Raw genomic sequence first — 16,385 nt, forward strand, 5'->3', positions numbered from 1 at the left:
TGCATTGAAAGCAATTGGAGGCTATTGCAATCAAAATTTCAAAATCTTCATAAATTGCTTTTTGAGGTGAATTCTAATTAGTTACAGTAGCAGTAAAACACATTAGGTTAAAATTTTGATCTTTTTACCATAAAAGGAGATGTTAGGCTGAAAATATTATGATTAAGCAGTTTTTTTTGATAATTTGTCTTTGCCACACATGAAAAATGCCTCAAGTAAATAGTTTTGCCATAAAAACTTTTAGTTTGGATTAAAATTTTCAAAGTCATCTTATTGTAAGTTTTTGTAAGAACAGAAGCATAAGATTTTAACTTTTTTTCTGTTGCGACCCATTTTTTATGCATAATAGAACTATACAATTCAAGCCAAAAGGCCTGTAATATATCAAACCCATGTTTCTTTGTTTAAAAAATGCATTTTAGAGAGCTTCAAGGACATTAATAGTTGTGTTTTTCAATAAACTAACACATATAAAGGTCAATTCTTCCATTTTTTACACCTAAGAATTGCACTAGTTCATCCAATAGGGCTATGATGGCAAAAATTCACTAGAAAATTGGCCACCCCTTGATGCAAGAAATTAATTTTCTCAATAAATTTGACCACAAAAATCACTGTCTTATCTCTCTTCTTATGTTGAATATAATGCAGGTTATCAAAATATGTGAATACAGATCCCTTTAAATCCACTTTTTGGAGTTTTTAGGCTAATTTTCTAGATTTTTGTTATATGAACTCAATATTTCAGGTATACAAATAGTGCAAAGTTGGGTTTTTCTGCTTTTATTTCTTTTCCTGGAGCTAATAAAGGTCACATTAACACATTTCCATGCTATATGGGTAATATTCTCTGCAAAAAGAAGGATTATAATGGCACCTACTAAAACATGGAATGGAGTGTCGCATCTGGTTCTGTGTTTTTGTAATATCATTTCTAAAGTAATTTCAGGAAGGTTTTTTGTGTAAATTTCTGTTATATTGTTAAAATTCATCACATTTAAAAGAATGTCCTTCCTTTTGTCCAATGCCATTGAGTTTGAATGTGTTTCTATGCATTTCTATTGTATGTAAGAACATGACTCAAAAAACACCCCATTTCAAGAATTGGAATTTTGCTGGAGAAACAACACAAGGTATCTACTTATACTTCATTTAATATTAGTATATGTTCATTAGTAGATTTATGCAATATTTGAAATCATTGGATGAATTTGCTTTCCTTATAAGGTAAACAAGAGACTCCAGTTGCCAAATTTACAGGAAAATGAGGATTTCAGCTATCAAATACCTTATATCAGCCTTTCTTGGTGATCCATCTAAAAAATTTAGAGATTTTTGGGTAAAGTAGGTTTTAATTGAAATATTTCAAAGTTTTGCTTCCCTTTAAACCACTTTTTACAAAAAAGAACTGAAGTTATTTTTATACTATCTGCCTGTCTGACCCAGCAATCCAGGAAACATGTTTAAGTTCTATGAGAGTATTTTTTCATCTCTAAATTTTCTAATTTTGAAAAGATTTACTTTATTTTTCCTCTTTTAGTCACGCTTGGCTAGTTTACAATGCAAATTTAGTCATTAATACTAATTTATGGTATTTTCTTGGTATATACTAAAGTGTGGAATGGAGTTTATGATATGGTTTTAGGAAATGGTACAACTATAAAAAAAAGCTTTTGTAGTCTAATTTAGATAAAAGAATAATCAAGGGAACCAAGGTTATAGCAGTAATCAAAAGAATGTAATCCAAGGACAAAGACCAGACATGGAAAACAGACATACACAACAAAGAAATGAAGTAACAACAAAGAAATGAAGTAACTAAATCATACATACAAAGTAACAAAAGCAATTAATTTATGATGATACAAATGTATAAACCTCAAATATCATACATTGATACAGTAAAGTAAAAAAAATACTTGATGTAAGTGGGGTAGGTATAACAAAATGCTTGTGAGGATAAGGAAAATGTAAGAAAGCAACTGACTTCATTATAAACAATCTCAATAATACTTTGTTACTCATTTAAGATGTTATGTTTCGTGTTGTCAGTGTATGTAGAACAGTGCTATTTCTCATTATTTTAGGTACTCAGATACATTTGTAAATACTCTGGACACTGTAATTGGATAAATTTCACTGGTACCCAAAATGTTTTATCAATTCCAGACTCTAACATTATAATACTTCAAAAAAAAGTGCTAAATTTTTTGGAAAACCATTTTATATTAATGTTATGATTTTTAAAAATTTATGTGCAATTTGCAGACAAAGGAGGATATTTTGACCCCAAATATCATCTGCTTAAAATACTTAAGAAACAAGGCTATTATGCTCTGATTTCACTCACAATTCAAGATAGGGAAATGAAGGTCTCACTGGAAAAAAGTCAGTTTATAGCTCCTTCATTGTTTTAAAGGAGTGAACTTTTCAAAAGTTTTACTATTGTCACCAATGGGAAATAAATAGTACCGTTCTATATGTACCTCTAAGCACCCATTTTTTTAAATGAAACTGTTTGATAATTTGATAATTTTATTCAAGCAAAAATCATTCCCAATTATGATAAATTAACAGTAAATTAAATATAACTGGAGATTTATGGCCTTTACAAAATAACAAAGGATCTAGTTTAAATTAATCAATCATTCAGTGACCTTTTCATTCAAAAAGTTCCCTGTTTAGATAAAAGAAAGACCTAGCTTAGATTTTAGTTCAAATCCATTAATGGGGCTATATCAAAATAGCGACATTTTTTAAAAAAGTGAATATCAAAATATCGATAGTACATGTTGATCAATACAGCGAAGTTTCAAGATAGAAAACTTTTATTTACATAAATTTATTCTAAAATGTATCAAATTTGAACTAATTTGATGGAAATATTTTTTGTAAGTGGATTTTTTTTTATAAATTGAAAAAGACAGTTGTTTTACACATCTGGATACAACTGGATTAAACCAGATCAATGTAAAAAGTATTATTTTGACATGAGTATGATAGCCAATAAAATTTTACAAGTGAAAAAATTAACGAAACTCATATAATACAAATTAGTCTGACTACTAAACTGACTTAACAGATCTGATGGTACTAGATGGGCGGATGGACCATAGTCATTACCATGAAAATGACAGAACTTAACATTCGAAATCATAATGTTTACAACGAAAACAAATCTTCCACCATCAATTTAGTGAGATGTTCTATACGCATAATCCAAATATATACAACTTTATTGAAAAGATTAAACAGATCAAAATTTTCAACTATTTTAAAATACATGCCACAGCAAACCCGTTATGTATGACCACAGAAGAAAAACTGCCTGCTATGAGAGAAATTCAGAGAGAGTACCTGGAGGGAGAATTGAATAGTCTTGACTATGTGAAAGCTATGTCCTACGAAGCTTTACCAGTTTTCCTGTCACAAATTTGTAAATATCCTTCTTAAAACTTGAACTGTTTTAAATGTTTTACCACTAGTAACAATAATATGTATTCGGAACTATATATATCCTGCTCAAAATCCTACTTCAACCTTCCCGTTGGTGAGCAGGGCACAACAAAATAAATAGATGATTTCTATAGTCTGCCTTAATAGCTGTGTGATGCGCACAGTGTGTGTGTTGTTTGTGTCTGTGCTTGTCATTCTCGCTTTCAACACCACCCTGGCTAGCAGTTCTGCTACGAAAAGGAAGCAGAGTACGTAAGTCTCCCCTGCCAGGTACAGCCTCTCCACAGTTAGACCTATGTGGCCCAGAGATGGGGTCCTCCTTGAGGTAGCAGATGGAAATTGGATATCTTACGGATCCAAGCAGAACCACAGGGTCTTGGAGGAGGCTAGGCCTCTAAATACACGGCACGCATAGCTCACCGGCGTGTGGATATGCCCTGGTGCCTGCAATCCTAGTACCCAGCTATGGGTAAATAGTAACAAACCACTGCCTTGTGGTTACCTTTGGGAGAAGGAAAGGCTAAGGAGTCAACCCTACAGAAATCCGTCCAGGTAAGGGCATTAGCGAGGTAAGGCAGTTACCTAGAGAGAAGATAAACTCTTATCTAAAAAAAATCACGGGCAGATCTAGACTCGTTTGCCATGGAAAGCAATAGTTCTAGTGGAAGGAAACCATAAACAAATTAACCTGGTCCTCCAGGTTGGGGGTTGGGCAAGGGGGTAATCTCCCCTTCCTTTAAAAACACAGCAATTACAGAAACAAGGATTAGAAATATTTCTACTAATATCGAGTCTTCAGCATATGAGCAGAACACTGCATCTGTGACTGTGAACAGTGAAAGCCGACAGGAAGCTGTCCACACGAGAAGTATACTGAACACACAAACTAAAATGAGAGTCGGATTCTGCAACGTACGTACCATGTATGAAGCAGGAAAACAGACTCAAGTACTGTGTGAAATGAAGGAAAACAGACTGCATGTATTAGGCATAAGTGAATGTAGATGAATAGATTGTGGGAAGAACATTACAAGTACAGGTGAAATTATTGTATACTCTGGAAGAAGAGACCATCAACATCATGAAGGAGTGGCACTCATTCTAAGTAAAACAGCAGCAAAATCACTAGTAGAATACCATCCTGTAAATGAAAGAATCATTAGAGCAAGATTGAAAACAAAACCTGTACAGACATCTTTAATACAGGTTTATGCCCCTACAAATGAAGCAGAAGAAGAGGTTAAACAGGAATTCTATGAGGCTTTACAGGCTGAAATTAAAAAAGTTCCAAAACAAGATTTGACGATCATCAATGCAAAAGTTGGGAGTAATAATGTAGGTTACGAGCGAGTTCTGGGGAAACATGGCTGTGGAAGTATGAATGAGAATGGCGAATACTTCACAGAAATTTGTGGAAACAACAACATGGTCATTGGTGGAACACTGTTTAAGCATAAGGAGATACATAAAATCACATGGACGTCACCTGGAGGAAAAGATAAAAACCAAATTGACCACATTGCTATCAATGGAAAATGGAAAAGATCTTTACAAGACGTGAGAGTGAAGCGTGGGGCTAATGTTGGAAGCAATCACCATCTAATTACTGCCAACATAAAGCTTAAGCTGATGAAAATAGCGCCAAAAACCAGCATTAGAAGAATAGACACAGGCAAGTTAAGAGAAAACAAAGTGAGACAAGACTTCAGATTAGACCTCAAAAACAGATTTCAGGTCTTACAGTGTAGTGCTGTTGAAAATGAAGAAGTGATTAATAAACAATGGGATAAAATCTGCAACTTGTTCAGTGATACAAGCCAGAAGACTCTAGGGTTTAAAAGGCAGGTACACAAGGAATGGATTACACCAGATACCTGGAAAATCATTGACAAAAGGAAAGACCTTAAAGCTAAATTATGTAACACCCACTCGGAAAGAATAAAAGAGAATCTAAGAGAACAATATTCCAACTGTAATTGAGATGTGAAGAAAGCAACAAAGAAAGATCATAAAAGCTTTATAGAAGGTATGGCAAGAGAAGCTGAGAAAGCTGCTTCTGAACAAAAAATGGGAGATCTCTATCAAATAACAAAAAAGTTGAGTGGTAAGAGAAGAAAAACAAACATGCCTGTGAAAGATAAACAAGGCAACCTTATTACATCAGAGAGAGAACAGAATGAAAGATGGAAAGAGCATTTTGAAGAAGTATTAAAGCGACCAGAGCCTAGTATGCTGGCACACATACCGGAAGCTGAAACTAATTTAGAAATTGAGACAGAGGAACCATCTAAAGCTGAAATATACAAAGCAATAGCATCCCTTAAGAACAACAAAGCGCCTTGGAATGATCAACTGCAAGCAGAACTATTTAAAGCAGATCCATACCCAGCAACTGATATTTTACATCCATTATTCACCAAGATATGGAATTAAAGCAAAATACCTACAGCTTGGTCAAAAGGAAAGATGATCATACTGCCAAAGAAAGGATATCTAACTAATTGTAACAACTGGAGAGGCATCACCTTACTATCAATACCTAGTAAGATTTTTTGTAGAATAATAATCAACAGAATTAAGACTGCAGTAGATGCTAGAATAAGACAAGAGCAAGCAGGTTTTAGGAATGGAAAAAGCTGTTGTGATCAGGTGTTCACACGAAGAAACATCATAGAGCAATGCACGGAACGGCAAAGGCAACTTATAATCAACTTTATCAATTTCGAAAAGCCTTTGACAGCATTCATAGAGAAAACTTATGGAAAATCTTGAAACACTATGGAATACCAGCAAAGATAGTAGAACTTATTAAGGCTTTTTACCGGGAGTTTAATTGCTCTGTAGGCAATTCATCAGATATATGCTTCTTGGTAAAATCTGGTGTGAGGCAGGGGTGTGTGATGTCAGCTCTCCTTTTTGTAATAGCAATAGACTGGGTAATGAAATCAACCCTTAGTGGTGACAACACAGGAATAAGATGGACTCTTTTTACCAGTCTCGAAGACCTAGACTATGCAGATGACTTAGCACTACTGTCACATCTAGAAAAACATATGCAAAGTAAAACATCAAAACTGCAAAGTAACGCGGAAAAAATTGGACTGAAAATCAATATCAAGAAAACTGAAGTTGTGTCCTTAAATACCAAACAACCAGCACAAATACAGATAGATGGAAATAATCTGAGTAACACAACATCATTCTCATACCTTGGAAGCATAGTTACATCAGATGGTGGTGTGGACAAAGACATAAATGCCAGACAAAGTAAAGCTAGGGGTGCTTTCATCAACCTCCAGAGCATATGGAAAACAAATAACATAAGTAGAAAGACAAAAATAAAAATCTATAACAGCTGCGTTCTGTCTGTACTACTCTATGGGGCAGAATGCTGGAGAATGACAGAGAAAGATATATGCAGACTTTCGAGTTTCCACAATGGATGCCTCAGAAAGATCATGAGGAATTTCTGGCCAAATAAAATTACCAACGTAGAATTACATGAAAAAACAAATACAGACGATATGAGAACTTTACTTGTAAAGCAAAGATGGAAATGGATTGGGCATGTGCTACGAAAACTAGCCAACAACATCACTTAGATGGACACCAGAATGGAAGAGGAAACCTGGTCGACCAAAAAACACCTGGCAAAGAACTGTGGAAAAGGAAATGAGAGATCAAAGCCTAAACTTGGGGAGAACTGGAGAAAACTGCTCAAGACAGAGAAAAATGGAGAAGTCTAGTCCTTGCCCTATGTGTCCCTGGGCATAACAAGGACTAGAGAGAGGAGTATATGTTTATTTACCTATAAATTACCTGTTTTTTCCAAAAAATTCGCTAAGCTAGAAATTCTCCATAATGATTTGTTTTTTCTGCATCATTTTGGTATATCGCTATTTTGAAAATTTTGATAAGTTCACATTTTTGATTATCCCCCCCCCCCACCACTATGAATATGGGAGAGTCCTTCATGATGTCATCAATTACCTTTGATTTGGTATTGGTTGGCAAAAAATTAAGTGAGTTGCTTGGTGTATCAATTTTTAAATCATCATAGCTTTTTTTTTTTTTTTCAAAGATAATTGAACATTTTTTTTGTTCCTTATACTGATAATAAAACTTTTATCTACGGAATTTTTCAATAAATATTCAATAATTAGACTATATGAGCATAAAACTTTAAAAAATGTTTTTTATGAAATTAAAGGTTTACTTATAAATATCATTTCAACTTTTTTTCAAGTAAAAGAGTTATAAATTCTTATACAAAATATGAATTATATGTTTTTCATTTCTGTTTTTTTACCCTTGTCAGTGTGCTCTCTGTATATTCTTACTCCATTTAACCTCATCATACATGTATGTGATTTGTGTATGTATTAAATTATGTTGACTTGTAACATTACATACATTCATGTAAATATTTTCTATATGTGTAGTTAACTTATGTGTAAATATGTTCTATCTATTTTCATGTAATACCAATATCAGGGAAATAAAGAAATGAATAAATGAATGACGTTGTCAATTGTTTAACTTGTTTATTTGCCAACCAATTTGGCGCTTAATGATATGCAAATTAGTGAATATGACATCACTAAGATTGGCAAACCCTCCTATAGTTTATATAATATAATCTCTCCAATCTCAGTCTTGTGCAGGGCCACCAGGCTAATCTGCCCACTTTTGCACCAGCATTTGAAATCTGAAAGCCTAGGGAGGGAATCGAACCCTCATTCACAAGACTGGATCAGCGATCCTAAAAAAATTACATGTACTGCCCTTTTAAGAAAAAAACCTCATTGTTATGAAAGTCATAGTATTAGAAGAGATATCAAGTTTATGTGGATGTACAACCGATTTTTTTCATACCTAGAGATACATGGGGGAAAATGTCGACATCCTGACATTTTTTACTGAATTCAACTATTTTCAAGGTCACTGAAAGATTGATTAATCTAAACCAGGTCCCTTGCTATATAGTAAACACCATAAATCTCCAGTTATACGCCCTCGAATGGAGTGTAAATGGTTGTACATGTATTATGAACAGGGTCCTTTATACTTATGGGCAGAGAAAGCATCAATATCTGGTTTATGCATTTTGGTATACTTGGTATATATGATTGACAACCACACCAGTCTAAAAAATATAAATTAATTTCGATGATTAAATATAAATTGACTCTGAGTAGCTAATTCAGGGAAAAAAAATATCCCATAAAATTCCAAATTTCAATGTAACTTCCTATATAGAAGTCCTTCACCTTTTAAAACCACATAAGCATATTTGATTGGTTACTTTCAATAAACAGATATCTTAATTTCTAATTACAGGTATAGCAACATAAAGAGTTTTCCCCAAAACAGAAATTTTAACAATTACTAACAAAGAGAGATAACTCAAACTTACTGTATTTTTTTTTTCAAAAACAATGAACTAAAATCTGTTTTATCAATTATTTCTGAAAAAAATAAGAAAAATATACACATTTAAGAAGCATTTTTCTATAATTATTTGATTTTCAATAATTAAAATACAAACAAATAAAAACTAAATATAAGGGTATAGGTAATTTTAATTTTTATTAAAATAAATTTCCATAGAAGTTAAAAATTAAGACACATGCATTAAAACAAATTCTTGTTTAAGTATATATTGCTTACCTTTCAGTTTAAGAGTGCCTTTCAGAAGATCATTATCAAAGCCTTCAACTGTCAGTTCATATTTATCCAAATTTTTCATTTCTTTTCCTCCAGTTTTAGGATTCCAATATATAATCTATAAAAAAGTAATTTAACATGTATGAAGCACTATATCTATAAATTATTGAAAGCATAATAAAAACATTAAATACAACTGAAATAATGCACCAACAAAATTAATTCTAAAAAAATTCAAAACAAAAATCAAAACCATAAAATGCAACTAAAACAATGCTTTCCTTTCCTCGTTTGTCTACCCCAGACTTGACTTTTTATGAGCAACTCGGTGCGTGTTTCTAGAAAAGCAGAGGATGCTTACCCTACCGGTGCACCTGGTCCATACTCCCAGTTTTTAGTGGAGTCCGAGTTGCTCATTTGCTTATGTTACTTTGTATGTATGATTTTATTTACTTTATGTTCTTTGTTGTATATGTCTGTTTTCCTTGTCTGGTCTTTGTCCCTGGATTACATTTTTTTTATTACTGCTATAGCCTTGGTTCCCTTGGTTACTTTGTAACTTAATCTATTCTGAAATAATTGAAAAAGCAAACAAAAGTGTATAAAAATGCTCCCCCCATTAAGTTAAACATAACCTTGTGGTAATAAATAAGTAAAGTTTACAATAAGGAATAAAGTATTTAATTCTACATGTATCTATTGTTAAAAGTTGTCAGATCTTCAGTAGTTAAAATATTACCATTGTCACATTTAGTGGCATTAACAATACCAAGGATTGTCATTCTCAAAAGTGTTGAAGGATGAAATGAAGATTCTCTATGATTTAGTGGTTTATCTTCTTAAATGATGGCTATATACTTGTGCAACATATGTATCACACTATGAAATCCCTGTTTTGGTTTGGTTGCATCATCAACAAAGTATGATTCACTTGAAAGCCATGTTTTTACTTTTGTATGTTCTCATCTGAAATTGGATTCTGTAGTTCCTGCAAAGGTGGATACCAAATTCAAACAGAAAAAATATTAACAAAAATCATAGAGAAAAAAAGTTTTACAACTTGTGACGCTTTAATATTGCAAACATCTTCTTTATTTAATTATTTATTTCAACATCATAACAAACTGGCCATGACTAGCTTATAACAATGTTGAAATTAATTAATTTTATTTGATACTTTGCAATATTAAAATTTTCAGTCATTATGAAACCTAAAATTATGCTGTTAAAAACAATTATTAGACATCCTAGCATATAAACTTATATGATTATATTATATTTAATTCCTTCAAATTTGGTTTCAATACAATTTATATGAAATATATATGAAATTCATGTATGTATTACATGTTATGGAAAGGTTTACCTTGGCAGAAATGAAAAAAATACCGTTTACTAAAATGTATAGTTGTTAGAATGGTTGGACCAACATGCACACCATGGAATCAAGAAAAGGTAGTCTTTTATCCAGAATATATTCCGAGATTTCAGGTACTGTAGTACTTTTCCATGGTAAACAATTGGGTTATTATCCTCATCATCCCATACATGTATGATATATTTCCCTTTTTAAAAAGTAGGTGATTTATGTTGGTTTACAGAGTCTGAGGAAGATAGTTCTGATACAGGATGAGCCAATGGTTCTGATGGAGGTTCTATTGATGTTGGTGGATAATCTGAAGCAGAGTCTGAGGAAGATGGCTCTGATACAGGATGAGCCAATGGTTCTGATGGAGGTTCTGTTGATGTTGGTGGATAATCTGAAGCAGAGTCTGAGGAAGATGGTTCTGTTGATGTTGGTGGATAATCTGAAGCAGAGTCTGAGGAAGATAGTTCTGATACAGGATGAGCCAATGGTTCTGATGGAGGTTCTGTTGATGTTGGTGGATTATTTGAAGCAGAGTCTGAGGAAGATAGTTCTGATACAGGATGAGCCAATGGTTCTGATGGAGGTTCTGTTGATGTTGGTGGATAATCTGAAGCAGAGTCTGAGGAAGATAGTTCTGATACAGGATGAGCCAATGGTTCTGATGGAGGTTCTGTTGATGTTGGTGGATAATCTGAAGCTGATAATGAATTGCATGGTATTTTTAATGATTGATGTGATGGTACAGGTGGTTGTATCTCCATTTGTTCAATTGACTGACAATTGTTATCTGTGTTGAGTTCTGAGTTTTCAAGTAAAAAGAGTTCTTTTATATTTTTGTTCTTTTCGAAAAATAAGTTAGTCATCGACTTTTTGCTTCTCTATGTCTTTTCTATCAGTAATTTGTTGTTCAACAGCTAAAATTTTGTCATTTTTATAAGTTAATGTATCCAAAAAATCATCCACTTCTCTTTCTGACTTCCACTTGCCGCCCATTTTTTAAATTGCCCGATGGAGTAAACAAGTCTGGTCATTAATTTCTTTTCAATTTGGATTCTTTTTCCTTAATTCTCTTTCTCAAAATTGAACCCCTCTTTAACTGTAAGGTCAAAAATTCCGTAATATCTTTGTGCCTCAAGTTTTCTCCATTTCTTCTTGCTGTTTCTATTATTTTTGCTTTGTCATGTTTGTCTCTTACCAGTCCAAAGTTTTATTATTTCGCAGCATAAGTTTGGCAATTATAGATGTAACATTGATATTGGTGGAAACAGTGTTTTGTCTATCGAGTTGTCCAAACATTCTTTCCATGGTAATGTTAGTTGCAAAGCAGCTTTCACTTTCCTGTATTTTTTTCAGGGTTGGTTGATGATTATTTTCCATTTGGTAAAAAATTTGAAAAAAAAAACTTACGACATTTTAACAACATAGATCCAGTAACATATTTAATCACTTCAAAAACAGTTTAGCTGCATTCTTCCTTTAAAAGTGCCATCTTATATACTGGTGTATCATATTTCTCATAATTAAATAAATCATAATCATCGTTCAAAATAATTTCCGGAGTTTTGGTAATTTTTTCCAGTTCTTCTACAAATGTATTAAATATAGTACCATTTCGAGTATTTGTAAATCTTTTGATGCAATTGAATTATAAGGAGCTGTAATTTTAGTACTAATAATTCCAAGTGCCAAACAAATGGAGTTGACAACATCATTTTCTAGAAGTTGAAGTACTGACTGTTTCAAAAAATTTTGTTTTGATCAACATGAGTAGCTGGTAATAAAACTTTTTATCTTCTCCCTCAAGTAATTAACTCCACAAGCACTGTTAAAAAATACATTAAAACGGTGTCCCTTCAAATGCATTATAGGTGTATCGTAAATTCCACTCTCCACCATAAAAATCAGGTTCCCCTACCTTTCCATTATATAAAAGTTTCGAACCGCATACTAATAAGTTCTCGGTAAAAGTATTGAACACTGAAATTGATTTAGGTCCAGTGCTAATTCATCATCTATGTTCTTATTTTTCATTTCATAAATAAGCCTATTAATCTTTACTTTGGTGTTACTTCTATTAGTCATAAAATTGGTGATTTTTGAAAAAAAACTTTTCTTTATCATTGACCATATCAACAATAGCACCTACATAGTTTTCAGCAGATCCACTAACTATTTCCTTAATTCCTGTAAAAATCAATTTATATAGCACAGGATACTGTATAATTAAATAAACTTGATGTGTCGACATGATACAAATGGTTCCGTCTGAAATGCGATATTTCTAATTTCAATGTGCTTTTAATATTCTATCAAAAATCAACTAACTGCAAAGTAGCTAAATCCTGGCATGTAACTCATCAAGATAAACCTGCATACCAAAAATCAGTTCAATATTTCAAGGCATTTTGAACAATACAGTTTGGATAACAAAAATGAACACATTTTTTTTCTGAGTTAAAGGGACACAACTCCATCAAAAATCAACAAACCAAAACAAAACTAGTAATCCTGACTCAAACTATAACTACTTGTCTATTAACTCATCAAGATAAACCTACATACTAAAAATCACTGGCAGAGCAGGACATGCTTACACTTACACTGTGAATGTAAAATGTCTTTGTTTCCTGTTTTCATGTGTCAACTATGTTTTTGGGTTTTGACATATTTGAATTGTCTTAGGTATTTTTAAACCAATATTTCTTAGAGTATTTTTCAAAAACATATTTTGGGATTTTTGTCATTTCCCTTGTTTTTCTTTGTAGACCCTTGATTTTCGTGCAATAATTTTAACCTGAAGTAACACCTTAAAATTTTTCAAATAAAGTTTGATAATTTCAAAAGAAATACTGCCAAGTGTATATTCTCCATTGCTAGTATTAATCTAAGCCTCATAATAATAATGACCTTGCTTGGTTGTGGCATCTTTAAGAAGGGTTATATTTTCACTTTCATTGATGACTTCCTCTATCTGCATGTCACACACTATCTTTGCTTCCGTCATCATGTTATGAATGAATGAAATGGATGGTAAAGGATGAATGGTATGGCCAGTGAAGATCTGGATGACTGAACTGATGATTGATGATATATTTTGGATGGGTACATTGTGAGGCAATCAGATGAATCCACTGTTTCTGGAGCAGCTATAACACTTGCATTTGCCCTGCCATTGCAACAATAACTGTCACATGTGTATGTGAATGGATCAGCAAGTTCCTCTGCAATATTGAAGTCTGGGAGAACATCAATATTATATCTGCAGAGAAATCTATACATTAATGCTATTCTTGCATCATTGCATTGTGGCATTTTCAATATTTGTGTCCTATATTGACATCATGTCACTTTGTGTAAAATTAACATCTCATCAAATTTTCTATGTAAAATTATGTATTTTTTCAATTTCTTTTTTTTAAAGTATATAATATTTGGATAATAAAATTATAGCTAAAGATGACAGATGGAATTGATAAAAGGTTTTAGCGTATGATTGTTTTCATAACCAGTCTAGGACATAAAGAAGAGAGCAATTTATATGTTAGCCCAAGCAAGTGCACAATGTTTCTAATAATACTAAATAAGTACATACCAAGTAAGGTGTGTTATACAGGAAATGTATCAATCTACAATAAAGAATTTAATAAACACATCATCAATGGAAAGGAAAAAATACTATACTGTACTGTTTTAATATAAAATAAAAATATTATATCATACATAATAGATGCATTGGTTGAATCATGAAATTTATCATGTTAAAGCTTATCAAACAAAAGAAAATTTGTACAAGTATTTAAGTTGTTTTAGTAGTCAAAATTACACATATTGCAACAGAAGTTGTTTTAATTGAATATCATAGCATTTTGGCACAAATATGAAGAAGAAAAGAAATTAATGGTTGTTAAAATTCCGAAGGAAAGTTACATTTGAAAGGGTGACAACTCAGTAAAATTCATGGTTTTTTGTCAGTTTTTCCTTTTTTGTTAATTTGTCAACTGTCTTATTATGTAGATGATTTTCTAATAAATGCTAAAATATTAACTATTTCTACATTAGTTTATCGTGTAAGGCATCGTAATGAGTTTCTATCAAGTTAATAGACATTAGAGTTATCTCCCCTCTCCAAAAGAAATCTGAAATATTTATGTTAACCCCAAAATAGATTACATAAGACTATATTAGGTTTCTATTTTTGTTATAAACTAGAGATTAAAGGTATTTTGTTGCAATCTGTGGTAAAATTCTGCTATATTGAGTAAACTATTTATGCACAACAACAGAAACATATTCAAAATTTAGAATGTAATTGACATACAAAATCATTATTAATAGGTCAATAAAACAAAAGTGTAAGAAGCTGAGCCCGATTTTTTTTGGTGCTAGACCAAAGAAGAAATAGCCTACAGGTAGGCAAACCAACCAGACACATTATTTGGATTTTTTAAGCTCGATTTTCAGATAACATCAGCTTGACATCTGTTTAAAAAAATGTACAATTGTGGATAAAAAATACTTTCTATAGTCTCCATGTAATATATGCAGTTGATGTATGCACTATGGATATCCTATTTAATTAACCATGATGTATGTTATCATTAAGGTAATATTTGTTCACTATATTTTTCAAAGTATTTTCAAAACTTCAGATATCATTGAAAGACCAGATTGTCATGAAGGTATAACTAGAAGCATGTTTGTCTGTAAAAAAATGACTCATATTAAAAAATCTTACTAGTAGTCTCCTAAATATACAATTTACATAACTTATTTATAATAATTTTCCCTAACAAGGGAAGCAATCTAACAAAGGGAAGACAATATACAATTATGGCCTTCTGAGAAGGTGAATATCAAAAATTGTCAACCCGAACTAGGGTTATTTCCCTGCAGACTTTAGTGAGGTTGACAATTTTGGATTTTCACTGAATTAGAGTGCCATAATTGTTTTATTATACCGAACAAACAAAGGACTGACTAAAAAAATGCATGGTTTCAAATGTTCTAGTCGTAATTTGCAAAGTTTATTATTCACCTGCTCTTGTATTTTTGATGGGTTATTCACCAGAGAATAATGGGGTTATTCAACGACAGCATGAATTTTGGGGATTATTCAACCTTTCTTGCAATGAAAACAAAAAATATCCAAATTAATCTATGTCACGTGATTATATTTAATCCAATAAAATTAATCCTTTATTATGTAAGGTGTAATATTCACAGTTGAAACCCAATCTATTGAATAAATAACCTAGACTGTGTAAAACAGCATTTATTTAATATGCTGATGTATGTTTCAATGAAGATGTATACTTAGTTGTCAACTGTAATTTAAACATCATTTAACAAAAAGTATAAAAATCGAATTTCACTGTTATTTTACATGTACTTTGTCATAAAATAGTATTATGTCATTAGTGGTATTACAAATATTATTGAAAGTTATGACACTACATGTATTTGATATAATTACCTACAAATTCAATCTAGACTCATTTTTGTATCCACACATGGATTGCAACCAAATATTCTATCAAATTCTTAATGTTTAGCAGACAAAAATCCAAATATGAAATTCTTGAAAATCTGTATTAAACCTAACTGGTCGCGATACATTACATATCATGTGATGTGTAATATTTAGTACAAAAATTATGAGTCTTTTATATGCAGTTGTTGGTTACAATAAATATCAAGTTGTCCCATAACAATGAATGTAACAACTTTATCGTACAATCACAAAGAATAATCTTCCATGCAAGGTGTAGTGTTAACGGATTCAATTAGTTACCCTGACTGAAAATGCTGCATGAATTTTAGTCAGTTACCTCCCTTAGACAATACAAAAAAATTAATTAAAGCTAGCCTATTTTTATATGACCACAATTTTTGA

General features: G+C 32.0%; 1 protein-coding gene across 1 annotated transcript; it reads left to right on the forward strand.

The window, feature by feature from the left end:
• The first annotated feature begins 3,306 nt into the window (after positions 1 to 3,306).
• Positions 3,307 to 5,436, forward strand: LOC148609670 (protein CFDP2-like). The gene is made up of 2 exons (XM_088543139.1): positions 3,307 to 3,436; positions 4,496 to 5,436. The coding sequence occupies exons 1-2, from the start codon at positions 3,307 to 3,309 to the stop codon at positions 5,434 to 5,436; spliced, it is 1,071 nt and encodes a 356-aa protein (XP_088399265.1).
• The last annotated feature ends 10,949 nt before the right edge of the window (positions 5,437 to 16,385 follow it).

This window comes from Perna viridis, chromosome 8, assembly GCF_037379345.1.
Source record: "Perna viridis isolate PV_CMFRI_1.1 ecotype Kerala chromosome 8, ASM3737934v1, whole genome shotgun sequence".
Lineage (NCBI taxonomy): Eukaryota > Metazoa > Mollusca > Bivalvia > Mytilida > Mytilidae > Perna > Perna viridis.

What these genes read in the sequence shown, in the direction of transcription:
- LOC148609670 (XM_088543139.1), top strand. Translation starts at nt 3,307, where the DNA reads ATGACCACAGAAGAAAAACTGCCTGCTATGAGAGAAATTCAGAGAGAG. An exon ending in AGTTTTCCTGTCACAAATTT is followed by an intron (nt 3,437 to 4,495) that starts GTAAATATCCTT and finishes TTACAAGTACAG; the next exon opens with GTGAAATTATTGTATACTCT.